This window comes from Panthera uncia (genome assembly GCF_023721935.1).
Source record: "Panthera uncia isolate 11264 chromosome D3 unlocalized genomic scaffold, Puncia_PCG_1.0 HiC_scaffold_8, whole genome shotgun sequence".
Lineage (NCBI taxonomy): Eukaryota > Metazoa > Chordata > Mammalia > Carnivora > Felidae > Panthera > Panthera uncia.
The window spans coordinates 77,777,241-77,792,433 of record NW_026057586.1 but is presented as its reverse complement, the minus strand read 5'-3'; the positions used below and the strand labels follow the sequence as shown (position 1 = coordinate 77,792,433).

General features: G+C 45.3%; 1 protein-coding gene across 3 annotated transcripts in view; it reads right to left on the bottom strand.

Annotated features, from left to right (window-relative positions):
• The window catches only part of FBXO21 (F-box protein 21), a 47,774-nt gene that overhangs the window by 17,893 nt on the left and 14,688 nt on the right, over positions 1–15,193 (bottom strand). For all 3 annotated transcript variants that reach the window (XM_049619272.1, XM_049619273.1, XM_049619274.1), the window contains exons 7-9: positions 14,323–14,459; positions 4,986–5,165; positions 3,745–3,877 (exon numbers count right to left, since the gene is read on the bottom strand). In XM_049619272.1, coding sequence (XP_049475229.1) covers positions 3,745–3,877; positions 4,986–5,165; positions 14,323–14,459 — 450 coding nt within the window. The remainder of the gene's footprint in view (positions 1–3,744; positions 3,878–4,985; positions 5,166–14,322; positions 14,460–15,193) is intronic.

The window sequence follows — 15,193 nt, the reverse complement described above, 5'->3', positions numbered from 1 at the left end:
CTGAGATCAAGACCTGAGCAGAGATCAAGAGTTGGATGTTTAACCGACTGAGCCACCCAGGCGCCCCATCCAAATACCCACTTTTAACGCGCCCAAACAGTCTCCCTTGTTGGAAAATCTGGATATCCTCTCCCTCATTATCTAACAAAGATCTTAATCACTCGTCCAAACCATTTTTTTGAGCACCTCCTGCGTCTCGGGCCTTGGGCGGAGAGCCAGGGGGGCCGCTACCCTGAAGAACCACACAGATGCGGTCCTCGCCCTCAGGGAGCCCGGTCCCTGGCGAAGGCACAGTACACACGCAGCCACAGTGTCCTCAGAAGACGTTCTGCGGCAGGGCAAGCACACGGCTGGCAGAGCAGGGGACCTGGACTGCCGCGGATGGGCTGGGGAAGGGGTTTCGGAGGCGCAGCCAATGGAACCGAGGCCTAAGGAGAGGCGTTTGGGGCAGCGCCGGGGCGCGCACCAAGCATTGAGGCGAGAGAACACGGTCGAGTGGAGGGCGCGGCCGGGCAGCACAGTGTCCAAAAGGGGCGACCGTGAGCACCGAGGCAGCTGAGGCTGGCAGGGCCAGACCGCGGAGAATCTAGTAAGCCATGATGAAGAGAATGAGCCTGATCTTCACGACACCGAGGCAGCCACTCAGAGGGCTCTGAGCACTGAAGGGGCAGGGCCGACATCTTCAGAGATTGCTCCGGCCCCAGTGTATGGAACAGGTTCTGAGGGGTAAGAGTGGAGGGGGGAGAGCAGGCAGGAGGCCTGGGCGGCAGTCTAGGAGATGGGGCCGCGTGCACACGTGCAGCAGACACCCGGGCATGCGGGTCTGGAGCCTGGGGTCCAGGCAGAGCGTCCGTCGGGGGCGGTCAGCCTGTGGACGGTAACTGAAGCAAGGCCAGGTGACATCACCTCGGGGAAAGGTGTTCACCGAAGTCTAGAAACTACCCTGCGGGGAAGAAACATAGGACACGGAACTAGCAAGAGGCTGAGAACCATGGACCAGACTCAAAGGAACAGAGTGTTTTGAGCAGTGAATGGCCCTCAGTGATCCAGAAAGATAAGGAAAGACAAGTATCTGTGGATTCGTCAACAAAAAGAACGGTTTCTGTCAAAAGGGGTCATTGGCTTCCTTGGCAAGAGCAGCGTGTGGAGGGGGGAAATGATCCCCATGTTCTGGGGCGCAGGTGGGAGGCCAGGCATGCGGCCATCTGGGGCTGGAGTCCTGCAGGGGAGGAGATAAGGAGGCGGCCGCAGGGATGTCATGGGAGCGCGTTTCATTTCTTCCCCAAAGACGAGAAAGATCGATCGGAGTCAGCAGAACGCCAACGGCAGACAGCAGAAACAGGGAGTTGTAGACATAGGAGAAATAAAGGAAAACAGAGTGGGATCTGGAGCACAGAGAGTTGCCTTGGAAAACCAGAAGGGTATCTTTTCCAGTGAGACGTAGAGGAGGGTGAGGGAAGGGAGGGAGGGCTATGGGTCAAACTGAGGAGGGAGGTCTGGCAGCAGGAAGCAGAACGGGCCCGGGGGGCCGGCTTCACCGTCCCCCCCGTAGCCCGCTGGCCCACAGGGGTGAGGCGTGCGGGTGGGCTCGGGCACCGAACTGCCTGTGCGCAATTCCTAACGCCATTGACGCCAGCGCGGGTGGCCTCAGCGGGTTACCTGACTTCCCGCTGCCTCAGTTTCACTATTTACAGAATGACAAAAACCCAGCATCCACCCCACGGGGTTGGAAGGAGGCGTCTGGTGCCAGTGACGTTTCAAAATGTGACCACCCTCCACTGTCTCTTCCTGTCACAGCCACAAGGACCCTGGACTATGACGACAGTGACCCGGAGGGCTTGTGTTTCTTCACTCTTCCTGATTTACTTCAACTGAAAACAAGCTGACTTTCCAGTCTTCCCAGTTTGGGAACTAATAAGGCCACACTAATTCCAAGCCTTCCAGAAACTGATCTGAAAAATATGCACACAGCTGCTCACGTTTCCATGCGCATATAGGAGTACGGGCATACAAACCCTTGTCGGGTGGGCCCACAGTGCCGGGCCCGTCCACCTCCGTGCCAGGCACAGGCTGCCCCTGCCCACGGGAACAGCTGCCTTTTCTGCCCTCCGAAATGGTTTCCCACCCTTCAAGGTCCACCTCAAACACTTTCTCTGGAGAGGAGCCTTTCCTCATGGCTTCAGTGTCCCCCGGAAATTTCCTCATCAGAAGCCCCCGTGTTCCCACTCTCTCTGGTGGCGCCCGCCTAGCTCAAGTGCATGCTCATGGAGGGGAGCGGCTTTGCATTCCTGATCCCCGCATGAGGGGCCGTCTAAGGTGCTCAACCCCAGAAGCAAACGAATGGTCGTCATGAGGAAAAACGTTCTGCGCGTAAGCAACTGGCATCTTGTTTTAGTGCCATCTGCTTGGCAGGATGGCACTCTCGGTCATCCACGGAGGGTACTGAGGTATTTCCCCAGTGCACAGCATGAGTACTGAACGGAGTCCATCATCAAAGAAAGGTAAGGATGCCAGAGCTCCTGCAGACTTTCCCCCAGGGCAGATGTTAACCTTAGCCCTTCTAAGGCTGATGTGTAATTTAATACAGAATTTACATCTAAAAAGTCATGCTTTGAGAGGATTTCAGCATTCTACAAATTATCGTGACATTCCTTAATTGAAGAAAGAAGTGACAAGAGTTAGTTATGTATAGCCCAGCATCAAAAATAAAGTGGGGGAAAAAAATAAACGACTGAGCTGTGGATAAGAGGGTTCTGGGAAGTAGGCGGTAACTTGGGTGGAGGGTCTAGTTCTGGCAGACCACAGGATGTTCCGGGAGGACATCTCCTACTTGGACTACAGATGACCTCTTAAGATAGGAGCTCAGGGATGTTCCTACTGATGGGTCCTTTCTCAGAACGATTCCACATCTTTGAAGTGGGGAATAAATGAGATAGTTTAAACCTAAGCAATGTGGGGTCATACTGTTTACCCCTCTCTAACAACACGAACGGATGATTTTAGGCTGATGTCCCTGTGAGCACTCGGAACAAAATTCTCTCGCCAGGCTGCTCTAAACAGACATAATGATTAACATATTCCCCTGGAAAAGCCAGCGCGTGATGGAAAGGCGCAGCCGCTCCCACGCTATAACACACCCTCGCACTCAGACACCTGCTGCACCCACAGCTTGCTGAGGAGCGTTTCTGATCGCAGACGCCGCGGTCCTCTGAAAGGGCTTGCTGCTGGCCACAGGGGACATTAGAAAAAGGAGGAGCCCAAGTGGGACTGTATCAGAATCCACAGTTTTCAAAGACGGAACCAGTCCGTGAAACCCAGCAGCTGGACCGGAACACAGCCAAGATCTACTTTTCCTTTGTTAAACAGGGGTGCTCACATGGTCAGTGTGAGCACCACCAGCACTGCTGGAGGGTGAACACTTGAAGTTCTGCTTCCCCTTGCTGAGTCAGGGTGACCCGGGGGGAACCCGTGTGGGCACCAACAGGTGGGTTGCAGAGCTGAGGCCTTGTGCTTCCAGGTGTTTAAGGCATGGATCACAAAGAGAACAGGCAACCCCTGGCAGTGTAGCCAAGTTTTTTAGATTTAAAGGAGACAAAAACCATTTAATTGACAGGCCAAGATGGGGAGAGTGAATAAATTCACGTTTATCCTCCAGGCTGATATGAGGATAAACTTCCAAGAGCCGCCTTTCAAGCTAGAGTTCCTCTCTAACGCAAGTGCAAAGCATCAAAGTAAAATAATTACCTTCTCTGGCCAGATGCCCAGGTGGAAATAGAGCCTGGCTTGCAGGAGGAGAAGCTGCACCTGGTCCGGGTACATCGCCAGGTACAGATCCAGGGAGTCTCGCAGGAGTTGGTAAGACTGGTCGATGCCTTCCCTGGTGGGGGAAATCAATCACGGCCTCACTTTCTGCTTGCTTCTCAGCTGAGACCCTCTTTTTCAAGACCCAGGTTTTATGAGTAATGGACACAAAGGCCACACGCCTTTTCGGATTCCGATACCTCCTCTCTGTTCAGCAAATAGTTACAATGATCTTAGTAACAATATTAAAAAAGCCCCAGAAGAAACGTTAACTTTTGTACCCCACTTTGGTGATGGGCATGAAAACTGTAAGCACTTTCACTGTACAGTCACCTCAATAACGCTGCACTTAATCACAACTAGATTCTGCCTAGGTGGAGCACAGAGGACTTTTAGGGCAGTAAAACTGTTCCGCACAACACCACGACGGTTGGTTCGTCACGGTGCGTCCATCCAAACCCACAGAACGTACGCCACCAAGAGGGAAGCCGGGCGTTAACTGTAGAGTCTGAGGATGACGTGTCTGTGGGGGTTCGTCAGCTGTAACCAGTGTCCCACTCCGATGGGGGGTGTTGGGGAGGTGCGGGGGAGGGGGTACTAGGAGAACTCTCTGTACTTTCCACTCCATTTTGTTGTGAACCTAAAATTGCTCTAAAAAATACAGCCTATTTTAAAAGAACAAAGAATTCCACCGTCAGGCAGGGAACTACGACTACAACATACAATCTTCTATTTTCCCTGTAAGACATATTCCCTTGGACTCAGAGGCAGAATGGTTTCATACTTTTGTTTGCTTTCTTATCTAAGTGATAGAAATGTATAAACCAAAGGACGACAAGGCACTTGGACCGAAGAACATACTGCCCTGAAAAGTAACCTTTACCAGTCTCAAATATTCTGGTTACTAAAGAAAATATTGAAAATATTACAGAAAACTTGCGCCCAAGTCCATTGCAAGAGTGTCAAAGTCACTCAGTACATCTTAAGCCAGGACAGCATTATGTCACAAGGATGCGTTTCTCTCTGTGGTGGGTAGACAGCCGCAGACAGCCCAGCTGTGCCTCCCGGCATCCACAGCTTTGCCGCATGACGGGAGGCCCATCAAATAAAATCCTCTGTGAGGCAATCCGAGCCTCCAAAGACACGCACTCTGCAGAAGTGCTGGAAAACCACGAAAACCTTACCGCTTTCCCAGGCTTAAAAGGTTTCCCACCATCCGCTGTAACACCTTCTTCACGTTGACCACCCCGTACAGCGCTGCCGTCACGTGCTGGCCGATCAGGTATTCACACTCTTTCACTGTCAGCTGCTTCCCTTTCCCAAAAGCGTCTATGTAGATGTAGTCAAAGATGTCCAGGGTCGCCCTATCCAGACAGCACAGGCAGTTAGCCAAATCTCAAGTCAGAGCTGAACAGGCAATGTCTAACATCCCCTCCCCCCTCCCCACAAGTAGCTCAAATTAGAGACTGAATATTATTAACACAGCAGCATTTTCACTTAAAATAGTCAGGCCTTGTCTAAAGTTCAAAATCTGACCCTTTAGACATTCCCTGCTGTGTTAAGACTTCAGGACACAGATGTTTAGGAAACGGCACCGATGCGTGCCATCAAATATAGTTTTGCGAGGAGATTAAGCCAGATCAAACCAAGTTTAAAAGAGAACAGAAGAGAATTTATTGACCTTAGTCTACAAAACGCTCTATCAGAAGTTGGGTGGGAAGGCCCGAGGCACTTTATGATTCTGCAGATTAGCACAGTTAACGTCTGTGGGCCCTAGGCCCCTGGGGCTGTGAGGAAAGTTACAGAACCCAGCCCTGCCAAGTGTCCTGCCCCCGACCCTGCAGACACACTCCGGTGGGCACTCAGGGCTCGGCCTGGGAACCTGGCTCCAGACCAGAGAGCTGAGCCCCCGCACTTGACCCTGCCACCCCTCCCGTGAACCGTGCTCTCAAAAAGGGTGGTGGCCTGAGCTGAGCGGAGCGGCGGGAGGAGGTCACATGAAGCCAGTCCTCATCACCATTACCAAGAACATTCTCTGAGGACTCCTGAGGGTCTTTGTTTCAGGGACAGTTGCAGTTTTTTTTTTTTTTCTTGAGCAGCTGTTCCACTTTGATCTTATGCCCACTGCAAACCACGCAGGAGATTTTCACTTGGGCTGCTTTATTTATTTATTTATTTATTTATTTATTTAATTTCTAAAATTTTTATTTACTTTAGAGACAGAGAGACAGAGCACAAGTGGGGGAGGGGCAGAGAGAGCCGGAGATGGAATCCGAAGCAGGCTACAGGCTCTGAGCTGTCAGCACAGAGCCCGATGCGGGGCTCAAACCCATGAACCATGAGATCATGACCTGAGCCGAAGTCAGACACTCAACTGACTGAGCCACCCAGGCACCCCTCACTTGGGCTGCTTTAAAAAGCCCAGATTTCTTCCTAGAGTCATATTAATATACTTCCTGTAGCAAGACAGACACAATGTTCCAAAAATAAGAGATGCTCTTCAACTCTTTTTATGAGTCTAGAAGAACTACACATACACACAAATTGATTACAGACAAAAATCCTAAATAAAATAGGAGCAAATCAAATACAGCAATGTATTTTTAAAAATCCATATGTTTAAGACAGATGTACCCCAAGAATGAAAGGATAATTGAATGTTAAAAAATCTATTTCAGCACATATGAAGAAAAATTTATGATTTTATCAGTAGACACAGAAAAGAGATTTTGGAAAAAAAAATCGAATGCCTACTTATTTAATAAAACAAGCAGGGGCAGCTGGGTGGCTCAGCTGGCTAAGAATCCAACTTTGGCTCAGATTCTATCTCTTGGTTCATGAGTTTGAGCCCTGCATTGGGTGAGCTCAAGCCTTACTTCAGGCTCTGCACGGACAGTGTGGGGGAGCTGAGTGGGATTCTCTCTCCTTCTCTTTCTGCCCCTCGCTCACTCTCACCCTCTTTCTAAAAAAAGAATAATACTAATAATAATTAATTAAAAAGAACTTAAGCAAACTAGGAATTTAGAAGGCAGCTTTGATAATCTCAATGAAAGGAAATACTCCAAACATCATGCCTGATGATGAAATTTTGAAAGCATTCCACCTAAAGTCATACCCAAGACAAGGGTACCCACTATCACTGGTTCTACTCAACTCTGTGTGAGAACACCCAGCCATCAGAATAAGTATAAGAAACAAATGTACAAATGCTAGAAAGAAAAGAACCAAAACGGTCACGATTCACAGGCAATATGACCACCTACACTGGAAACCCACAAGAGTTGACAATTAGCTCCAATAATTTATTCAGCAAAGGGGATGATTATCAGATTTATATCTAAGTATCAGTCGTATCCCTATACATCATCAATACTTAGAAAACATAATTTTAAAAATTACCATTTACATTAGCAGTAAATATTTAAGGTACTTAACGAGTAAGTCTGGCAAGAAGTTAAAGAACTTCATGAAGAAAACAATAAAATCTTTTTAAGGATATTAAAGACAACTTACACGTGTAGGGAGGCATCCCGTTCACAGACAGACTCAGGAGCAAAACACTGACAACACTGCTCGTATTAATCTATGAATCCAATCCAAAGTAAACTCTGGTACCGATTAACATCCTTATGGACTTCTGAAGGAGGCTGGTAAACTGATTCTAAATCTATAGAAGAGCAAAAGGCTAAGAAGAGCCAAGGAAATTCTGAAGAACTCAATGGGGGGGGGGGGGGGGGGGTGGCGGGTCTGACCTACCAGGTACTAGTAAACAATAAAGTTACAGTAAGTAAGACAACAGGGTCTTGGTGCAGGGACGGATCAGAGACCAAGGGCATGAACGTGGGTCCAGGTGAGGAGAGGGCTTGCAGCCCGGCCGTTGCTTCATGGGCTGTGCACCCACACTATTCTCACCGGCCTCCTGACTCCTTTGCCCTGAGGACCCAGCCAGGGGCTCGGTGTTTGATTCTGCCAGGTGCCTGGCGTACGGACAAATTATTTTATTGCTCATCTGCACTGTTAGTGCACATTCACCGTAGCCTGAGAAGAAAAAATGATACTGTTACCATGCACAACTGTGCCCAGCAATACGTTTCTGTGGCAAATAATATGGCAACTGCAGTTTTAAATGCTTTAGATCATGCAGAGATCCTTGGTGGATTACTACATGGGCATTTAAGATTATTTTTGAGATATTTGGGGAAATCGGTTGGGTTACCTAGGCAGAGAGAACGGACTGAGAGAGCATATTCCCCATTTACAATCACGGAAAGTGGGTACCTGCTACCCAAAGCCACACAATACGTGTAGAAAAGGGTATCTGGAAAAGAAAGGACACCCATGCATACCATTTAAGGAAATATACATATGTAATGAACTATAAAAATTTGCATGGAAATAACAGAAACTTGCAGGTAACTGGTGGTTATCTCTGCAGAGGAGAGGAAGAAGGAGGGGATGAGGAATATCCAGGAGGCTCCAACTATTCAGGTTTTATTTTTTAAACTAGGGGGTAGAAATATAGAGACGAGTTACGCCTTTCTTCCAGGTATGAGTCACAAACTCTACTAGGTGTGTAAAGCACTGGGCCATCTCAATCTTCCAACTGCTTGAAAAACATGTGCTCCGTTTTCACAGAGGAAGAAACTGAGGCTCAGAGGAAGCCGAGGTCTGAACCCAGCCCGACACTAAAGCTCAGGTACTTTCTACTATACTGCTCATCACTCGCCAGAGGATATTACAAGGTCATTCAAAGCACAGGATATAATTAAATAACTTTGTTTCTTTTTCCTCTAAATGGCACATTTAATGAGAAGATAGTTCTGACTATGTGATGAACTATTTCTTTCACAAAAGCTAGACTACAGCTGAAAAAAAGCTTTATGTCCAATAGGACACCAAGCTTAAAGGAGAACAAAACAGAACTTGTTGACCTGGTCTACAAAATGCACATCAGTCACCAACCTTGCCTAAAAGGGGCATCACTGATGATAAGAAACTGAGCATTTGCTGTGCACATGAGTGAAGAACTCGGCTACCCTGCTGTCTCCCCCTCCCCCACCCTCCCTCTCTCTCTCTCTCTCTGGTGAGGAGGGAGGGAGGGGAGATTTTATGCAAGACTGCAAAATAAGACTTTAAGAACTCTTTGATCTAGATGGACTTAACAGATATATTCAGAACATTCCATCCTAAAATGGCAGAATACGCGTTCTTTTCAAGTGCACATGTGACATTCTCCAGAACAGATCACATATTAGGTCACAAATCGAGCCTCAACAAATACAAAATGACTGAGGTCATACCATGCATCTTTTCTGACCACAATGCTATGAAACTTGAAGTCAACCACAAGAAATAATTTAGAAATAAAACAAATACAAGGAGGTTAAACAACATGCTACCGAACGTGAATGGGTCAACCAGGAAATCCAAGAAGAAATAAAAAAATACACAGAAACCAATGAAAATGAAAACACAATGGTCTAAAACCTCTGGATGCAGCAAAAGTGGTCCTAAGAGGGAAGTATATAGCAATACACATCTACATCAAGTAAGAAAAATCTCAAATCAACAACCTAAACTTGTACCTAAAGGAGCTAGAAAAAGAAAAATAAAACTAAAGCCAGCAGAAGAAGGGAAATAATAAAGATTAGAGCAGAAATAAATGATACAGAAACTACAAAAACAACAGGACAGATCCAGGACACCAGGAGCCAGTTCTTTGAAAAAAATTAATAAAATTGATAAACCTCTAGTCAGACTTATCAAAAAAGAGTAAGGACCCACATAAATAAAATCACAAGTAAGAGAGGAGAAACAGAAATACAAACAATTGAAAGAGTACTATGAAAAACTACAAGCCAACAAATTGGACATCCTGGAAGTAATGGATACATTCCGAGAAGCATATTAACTACCAAAACTAAAACAGGAAGAAACAGAAAATTTGAACAGACCCATGACCAGCAAAGACACTGGATCAGTAGTAAAAAATCTCCCAACAAACAAAAGTCCAGGGCCAGATGGCTTCACAGGGGAATTTTACCAAACATTTAAAGAAGAGCTAATACCTATTCTTCTCAAACTATTCCAAAAAATAGAGAAAGAAGGAAAACTCCCAAATTCAATCAATGAAGCCAGCATTACCCTGATACCAAAACCAGATACAGACACCACTCAAAAAGAAAACTACAGGGGCGCCTGGGTGGCTCAGTCGGTTAAGCGGCCGACTTCAGCTCAGGTCATGATCTCGTGGTCCGTGAGTTCGAGCCCCGCGTCGGGCTCTGTGCTGACAGCTCAGAGCCTGGAGCCTGTTTCACATTCTGTGTCTCCCTCTCTCTGACCCTCCCCTGTTCATGCTCTGTCTCTCTCTGTCTCAAAAATAAATAAACGTTAAAAAAAAAAAAAAAAATTAAAAAAAAAAAAAAAGAAAAGAAAACTACAGGCCAATATCCCTGATGAACATGGATTCAAAAATTCTCAACAAGATACTCGCAAATTAAATCCAACAGTTCATTAAAAGAATTATTCACCACAATCAAGTGGGATTTCTTCCTGGGTGCCAGGGTGGTTCAACATTCACAAATCAATCAACATGATAAATCACATTAATAAAAGAAAGGATAAGAACCATACGAACATTTCCATGGATGCAGAAAAAGTTTCTGACACAGTACAACACCCGTTCATGATAAAAGCCTCCAACAAAGTAGGTTTCAAGGAAAATACCTCAACATCATAAAGGCCATATATGAAAAACACACAGCTAATATCCTCCTCAATGGGGAAAAACTGACAGCTTTCCCTCTACAGTCAGGAAAAAGACAGATGTTTACTTTCACCACTGCTATTTAACACAGTACTGGAAGTCCTAGCCTCAGCAATCAGACAACTGAAAGAAATAAAAAGGACCCAAATTGGTAATGAGGAAGTCAAACTTTCACTATCTGCAGAAGACATGATACTCTATGTAGAAACCCTAAAGGACTCCACCAAAAAATTGCCAGAACTGATACACGAATTCAGTAACGTCAGTCGCAAGTTACAAAATCCACATATAGAAATCTGCTGCATTTCTATACAATAATGAAGCAGCAAAAAGAAATTAAGGAATCAATCCTATTTATAATTGCACCAAAAACTGTAAGATACCTAGGAATAAACCTAACCAAAGAGGTCAAAGATTTGTACACTGAAAAATATAAAACACTGATGTAAGAAACTGAAGACACAAAAAAAATGGAAAAACACTCCATACTCATGGATAAGAATAAATATTGTTAAAACGTGTAAACTACCCAAAGCGATTTACACATTTAATGCAATCCCTCTCAAAACACCAACAGCATTTTTCAGAGAGTTATAACAAACAATCCTAACATTTGTATGGAACCACAAAAGACCCCAAATAGCCAAAGCAACCTTGAAAAAGAAAAGCGAAGCTGGAGGCATCACAATTCCAGACTTCAAGCTATCTTGCAAAGCTGTAGTGATCTAAACGGTCTGGTGCTGACACAAAAATAGACATACAGATCAGTGAACAGAACAGAAAACCCAGAAATGAACCCACAACTATATGATCAATTAATCTTTGACAAAGCAGGAAAGAATATCCAATGGAGAAAAGACAGTCTCTTCAACAAATGGTGTTGGGAAAACTGGACAGCTCCACGCAAAAGAATGAAACTGGACCACTTTCTTTTTTTTTTTTTTTTTTTTTTTTTTTTTTTTTCTTTTCAACGTTTTTGTTTATTTTTTTGGGACAGAGAAAGACAGAGCATGAACGGGGGAGGGGCAGAGAGAGAGGGAGACACAGAATCGGAAACAGGCTCCAGGCTCCGAGCCATCAGCCCAGAGCCTGACGCGGGGCTCGAACTCACGGACCGCGAGATCGTGACCTGGCTGAAGTCGGACGCTTAACCGACTGCGCCACCCAGGCGCCCCAAAACTGGACCACTTTCTTACATCATTCATAAAAATAAATTCAAGATGGATGAAAGACCTAAACACGAGACAGGCAACCATTAAAATCATAGAGGGAGCACAGGTAGCATCTTCTTTCTAAGTAGGACTCCAGAGGCAAGAGAAACAAAAGCAAAAATAAACAAATGAGACTTCATCAAAATAAAAACCTTCTGAGCCGCTTGGGTGGCTCAGTCGGTTAAGCGACCGACTTTGGCTCAGGTCATGATCGCAGGGTCTGTGGGTTCGAGCCCCGGGTCAGGTTCTGTGCTGACAGCTCCGAGACTGGAGCCTGCTTCGGTTTCTGTGTCTCGCCTCTCTCTCTGCCCACCCCTGCGAGTGCTCTGTCTCTCTCTCTCTCTCAAAAATAAAGAACAAAAAAATAAATAAAATAAAAAGTAAATAAATAAATAAAAAGTTTCTGCACAGCGAAGGAAACAATCAACAAAACCAAAAGACAACCTACAGAATAGGAAAAGACAGTTGCCAATGACATATCCAATAAAGGGTTAGTATCCAAAATATATTTAAAAAACTCATTAAAATTCAACACTACAAAAGCAAATAATCCAATTAAAAATGGGCGGAAGACACAAATAGACATTTTTTCAAAGAAGACATACAAATAGCCAACAGACACATGAAAAGATGCTCATCATCACTCGCCATCAGGGAAATACAAATCAAAACTACAATGACATATCACCTTACACTGTCAGAATGGTGAATATCAACAATACAAGAAACACCAGGTGTGGATAAGGATGTGGAGAAAGGGGACTGAACCCTTGCACACTGTTGGTGGGAATGCAAACTGGTGCATCCATTCTGGAAAACAGTATGAAGGTTCCTCAAAAGGTTAATCCAGCAATCACATTACTAGGTAATTATCCAAATACAAAAATACTAATCCAAAGGGATATATGCTCCCTATGTTTATAGCAGCATTATCTACAATAGCCAAATTATGGAAGCAGCCCAAGTGTCCATCAACTGGTGAATGGATAAAAAAGATGTGGGGTGTATGTGTGTGTGTATACATATACATATATGTATATATGTATATATATGTGTGTATATGTATATATGTACGTGTATGTATACATATACACATATACGTATATATACATATCCGTATACGTATATATGTATACATATCCATATGTGTGTGTATATAGTGGAATATTACTCAGCCATAAAAAAGAATGAAGTCTTACTATCTGGAAGGATGTGGATGGAACTTGAGGATATTATGCAAAACAAAATACATCAGAGAAAGACAAATACTACATGATTCCACTCATGTGTGGAATTTAAGAAATAAAACAAACAAAGGGGAAAAAAAAAGGCAAACCAAGAAACAGACTCTTAACTATAGAGAATAAACTGATGGTTACGGGGGGGGGGGGGGCACGGGGGGATGGGAGAAATAGGTGATGGAGATTCAGGAGTGCACGTGTTGTGATGGGCACCAAGTGTTGTACAGAAGTGCTGAATCACTAAATTGTACGCTGGAAACTAACATCACACCGTATGTCAACTAATTGGAATTTAAATAAAAACTTAAAAAAAAGTAAAAAGCAAGATTCCTTGTTAAACAAAAAACTCTTTGATCTGATCTGCTTTGCAACAAAAGGATTTTAAGATCCACCTAAAATCCTGAACTCCTAGTCCTACTCTTTTTTTTTTTAAGTTTATTTAGTTTGGGGCACCTGGGTGACTCAGCTGGTTAAGTGTCCGACTTCGGCTCAGGTTCGGGATCTTGCAGTTCATGAGTTCCAGCCCCACGTGGGGCTCTGTGCTGACAGCGTGGGGCCTGGAACCTGCTTCAGATTCTGTGTCTCCCTCACTCTCTGCCCCTCCCCATTCACACACACTCTCTTTCTCCAAAATAAACAAACTTAAACATGTTTTTTAATGTTTATTTATTTTGGAGAAAGAGTGTGCATGTGCATGCGGGTGTGGGGCAGAGAGGAGGGAGGCAGACTCCACGCGGTCTGTGCAGAGCCAGATACAGTGTTTGATCTCAGGAATTGTGAGAGCGGAAATCAAGAGGCAGATCCTTAGCCAACTGAGCCATACAGGTGCTCCTCTATTCCTCTTTTTGTTTTTTTTAACGTTTATTTAATTTTGAGAGACAGAAAGAGACAGAGTGCGAATGAGGGAGAGGCACGGAGAGAGGGAGACACAGAAAGGAAGCAGGCTCCAGGCTGTCAGCACAGAGCCTGACTCAGGGCTTGAACTCATGAATGTGAGATCATGACCTGAGCTGAAGTGGGACGCTTAGTCGACTGAGCCACCCAGGCACCCCTAGTCCTAGTCTTTATACTTACTTTTAGATGACTGTAAATTCATATGCAGCTTTAAGAAGTGATACAGAAAGATCCAGAGTGCCCTTCTCTCAGGACCAGAATACGGACACTGATGGCCAAGGAACAAGACAGCTGCCCCCCCCCCCCCCCCCGTGCCCTAGTCGACCTCTGTTCCGTTACCACACTTCCTCTCAGCACAGTGGGAGTGAATCCCGAGGACCAACCACAACATATGGCATAGGTGGCTCACCCTTCTGCACCTTGGCACCACCTTAACAAGAAGTGACTGGGGAAGTTGACAGGTTCCAGCGGGACCCCCAACTGCCGGGCAATTGTCAAGTAGAGCAGAGACATGCTGATCGGAATTCCTGTTCTTCGAATCAAAACCTGAAGGAGAAAAAAAATCCTTTAGCTTCACAGAAACGAACGCTCCCTTCTCATTCCTTCAAAGCAGGTCCTCACTAGGCACTCACTGTGCATCAGGAACGACACTAGGTTTTGTGGTTTAAGTGGATGAAGATTTGCTTTTTTTTAGATCAAGGCTCTGCAAACTGCAGTCCGCGGGCCAAGTCCACCACTTGTTTCTGTACGGCCCGCATGAGAAGAGCTTTCACGTTTTTTAGTGTTTAAAGAAAGTCAAAAGAATACCGTTTTGTGACACATTAAAAATTACACGAAACTCAAATTTCTATGTCCGTGTATACAGTTTCATTGGAACACAGCCGCACCCGTTTGTTTTGGTAACGTCTGTGCCCCCTTTCAACTACAATGGCAGAACTAAGCAGTTGGGACACAGAGCATCTGGCTTGCCAAACCAAAAGGCCTGTTTGGCCCTTTACAGAAAAAGTCTACAGACCTGTGATCTAGGCTGTTCTTCCATTTTTTTGTTTTAAGTTTCACTTATTTATCTTGAGACAAAAAGAGAGAGAATGAGCAGGGGAGGGGCAGGGGGAAAGGGAAAGAGAGACAATGCCAAGCAGGCTCCGCTCTGTCAGCGCAGATAGGCTGTTCTTCCAAAAGAATTTAAGGTCATTTCAAGGAAAGTGTATGAAATACGACAGAAAAAGATTAGCATACAGAGCAACAGAATAGATCTGAAAACAGTGTCAAGAAGGAAGCAC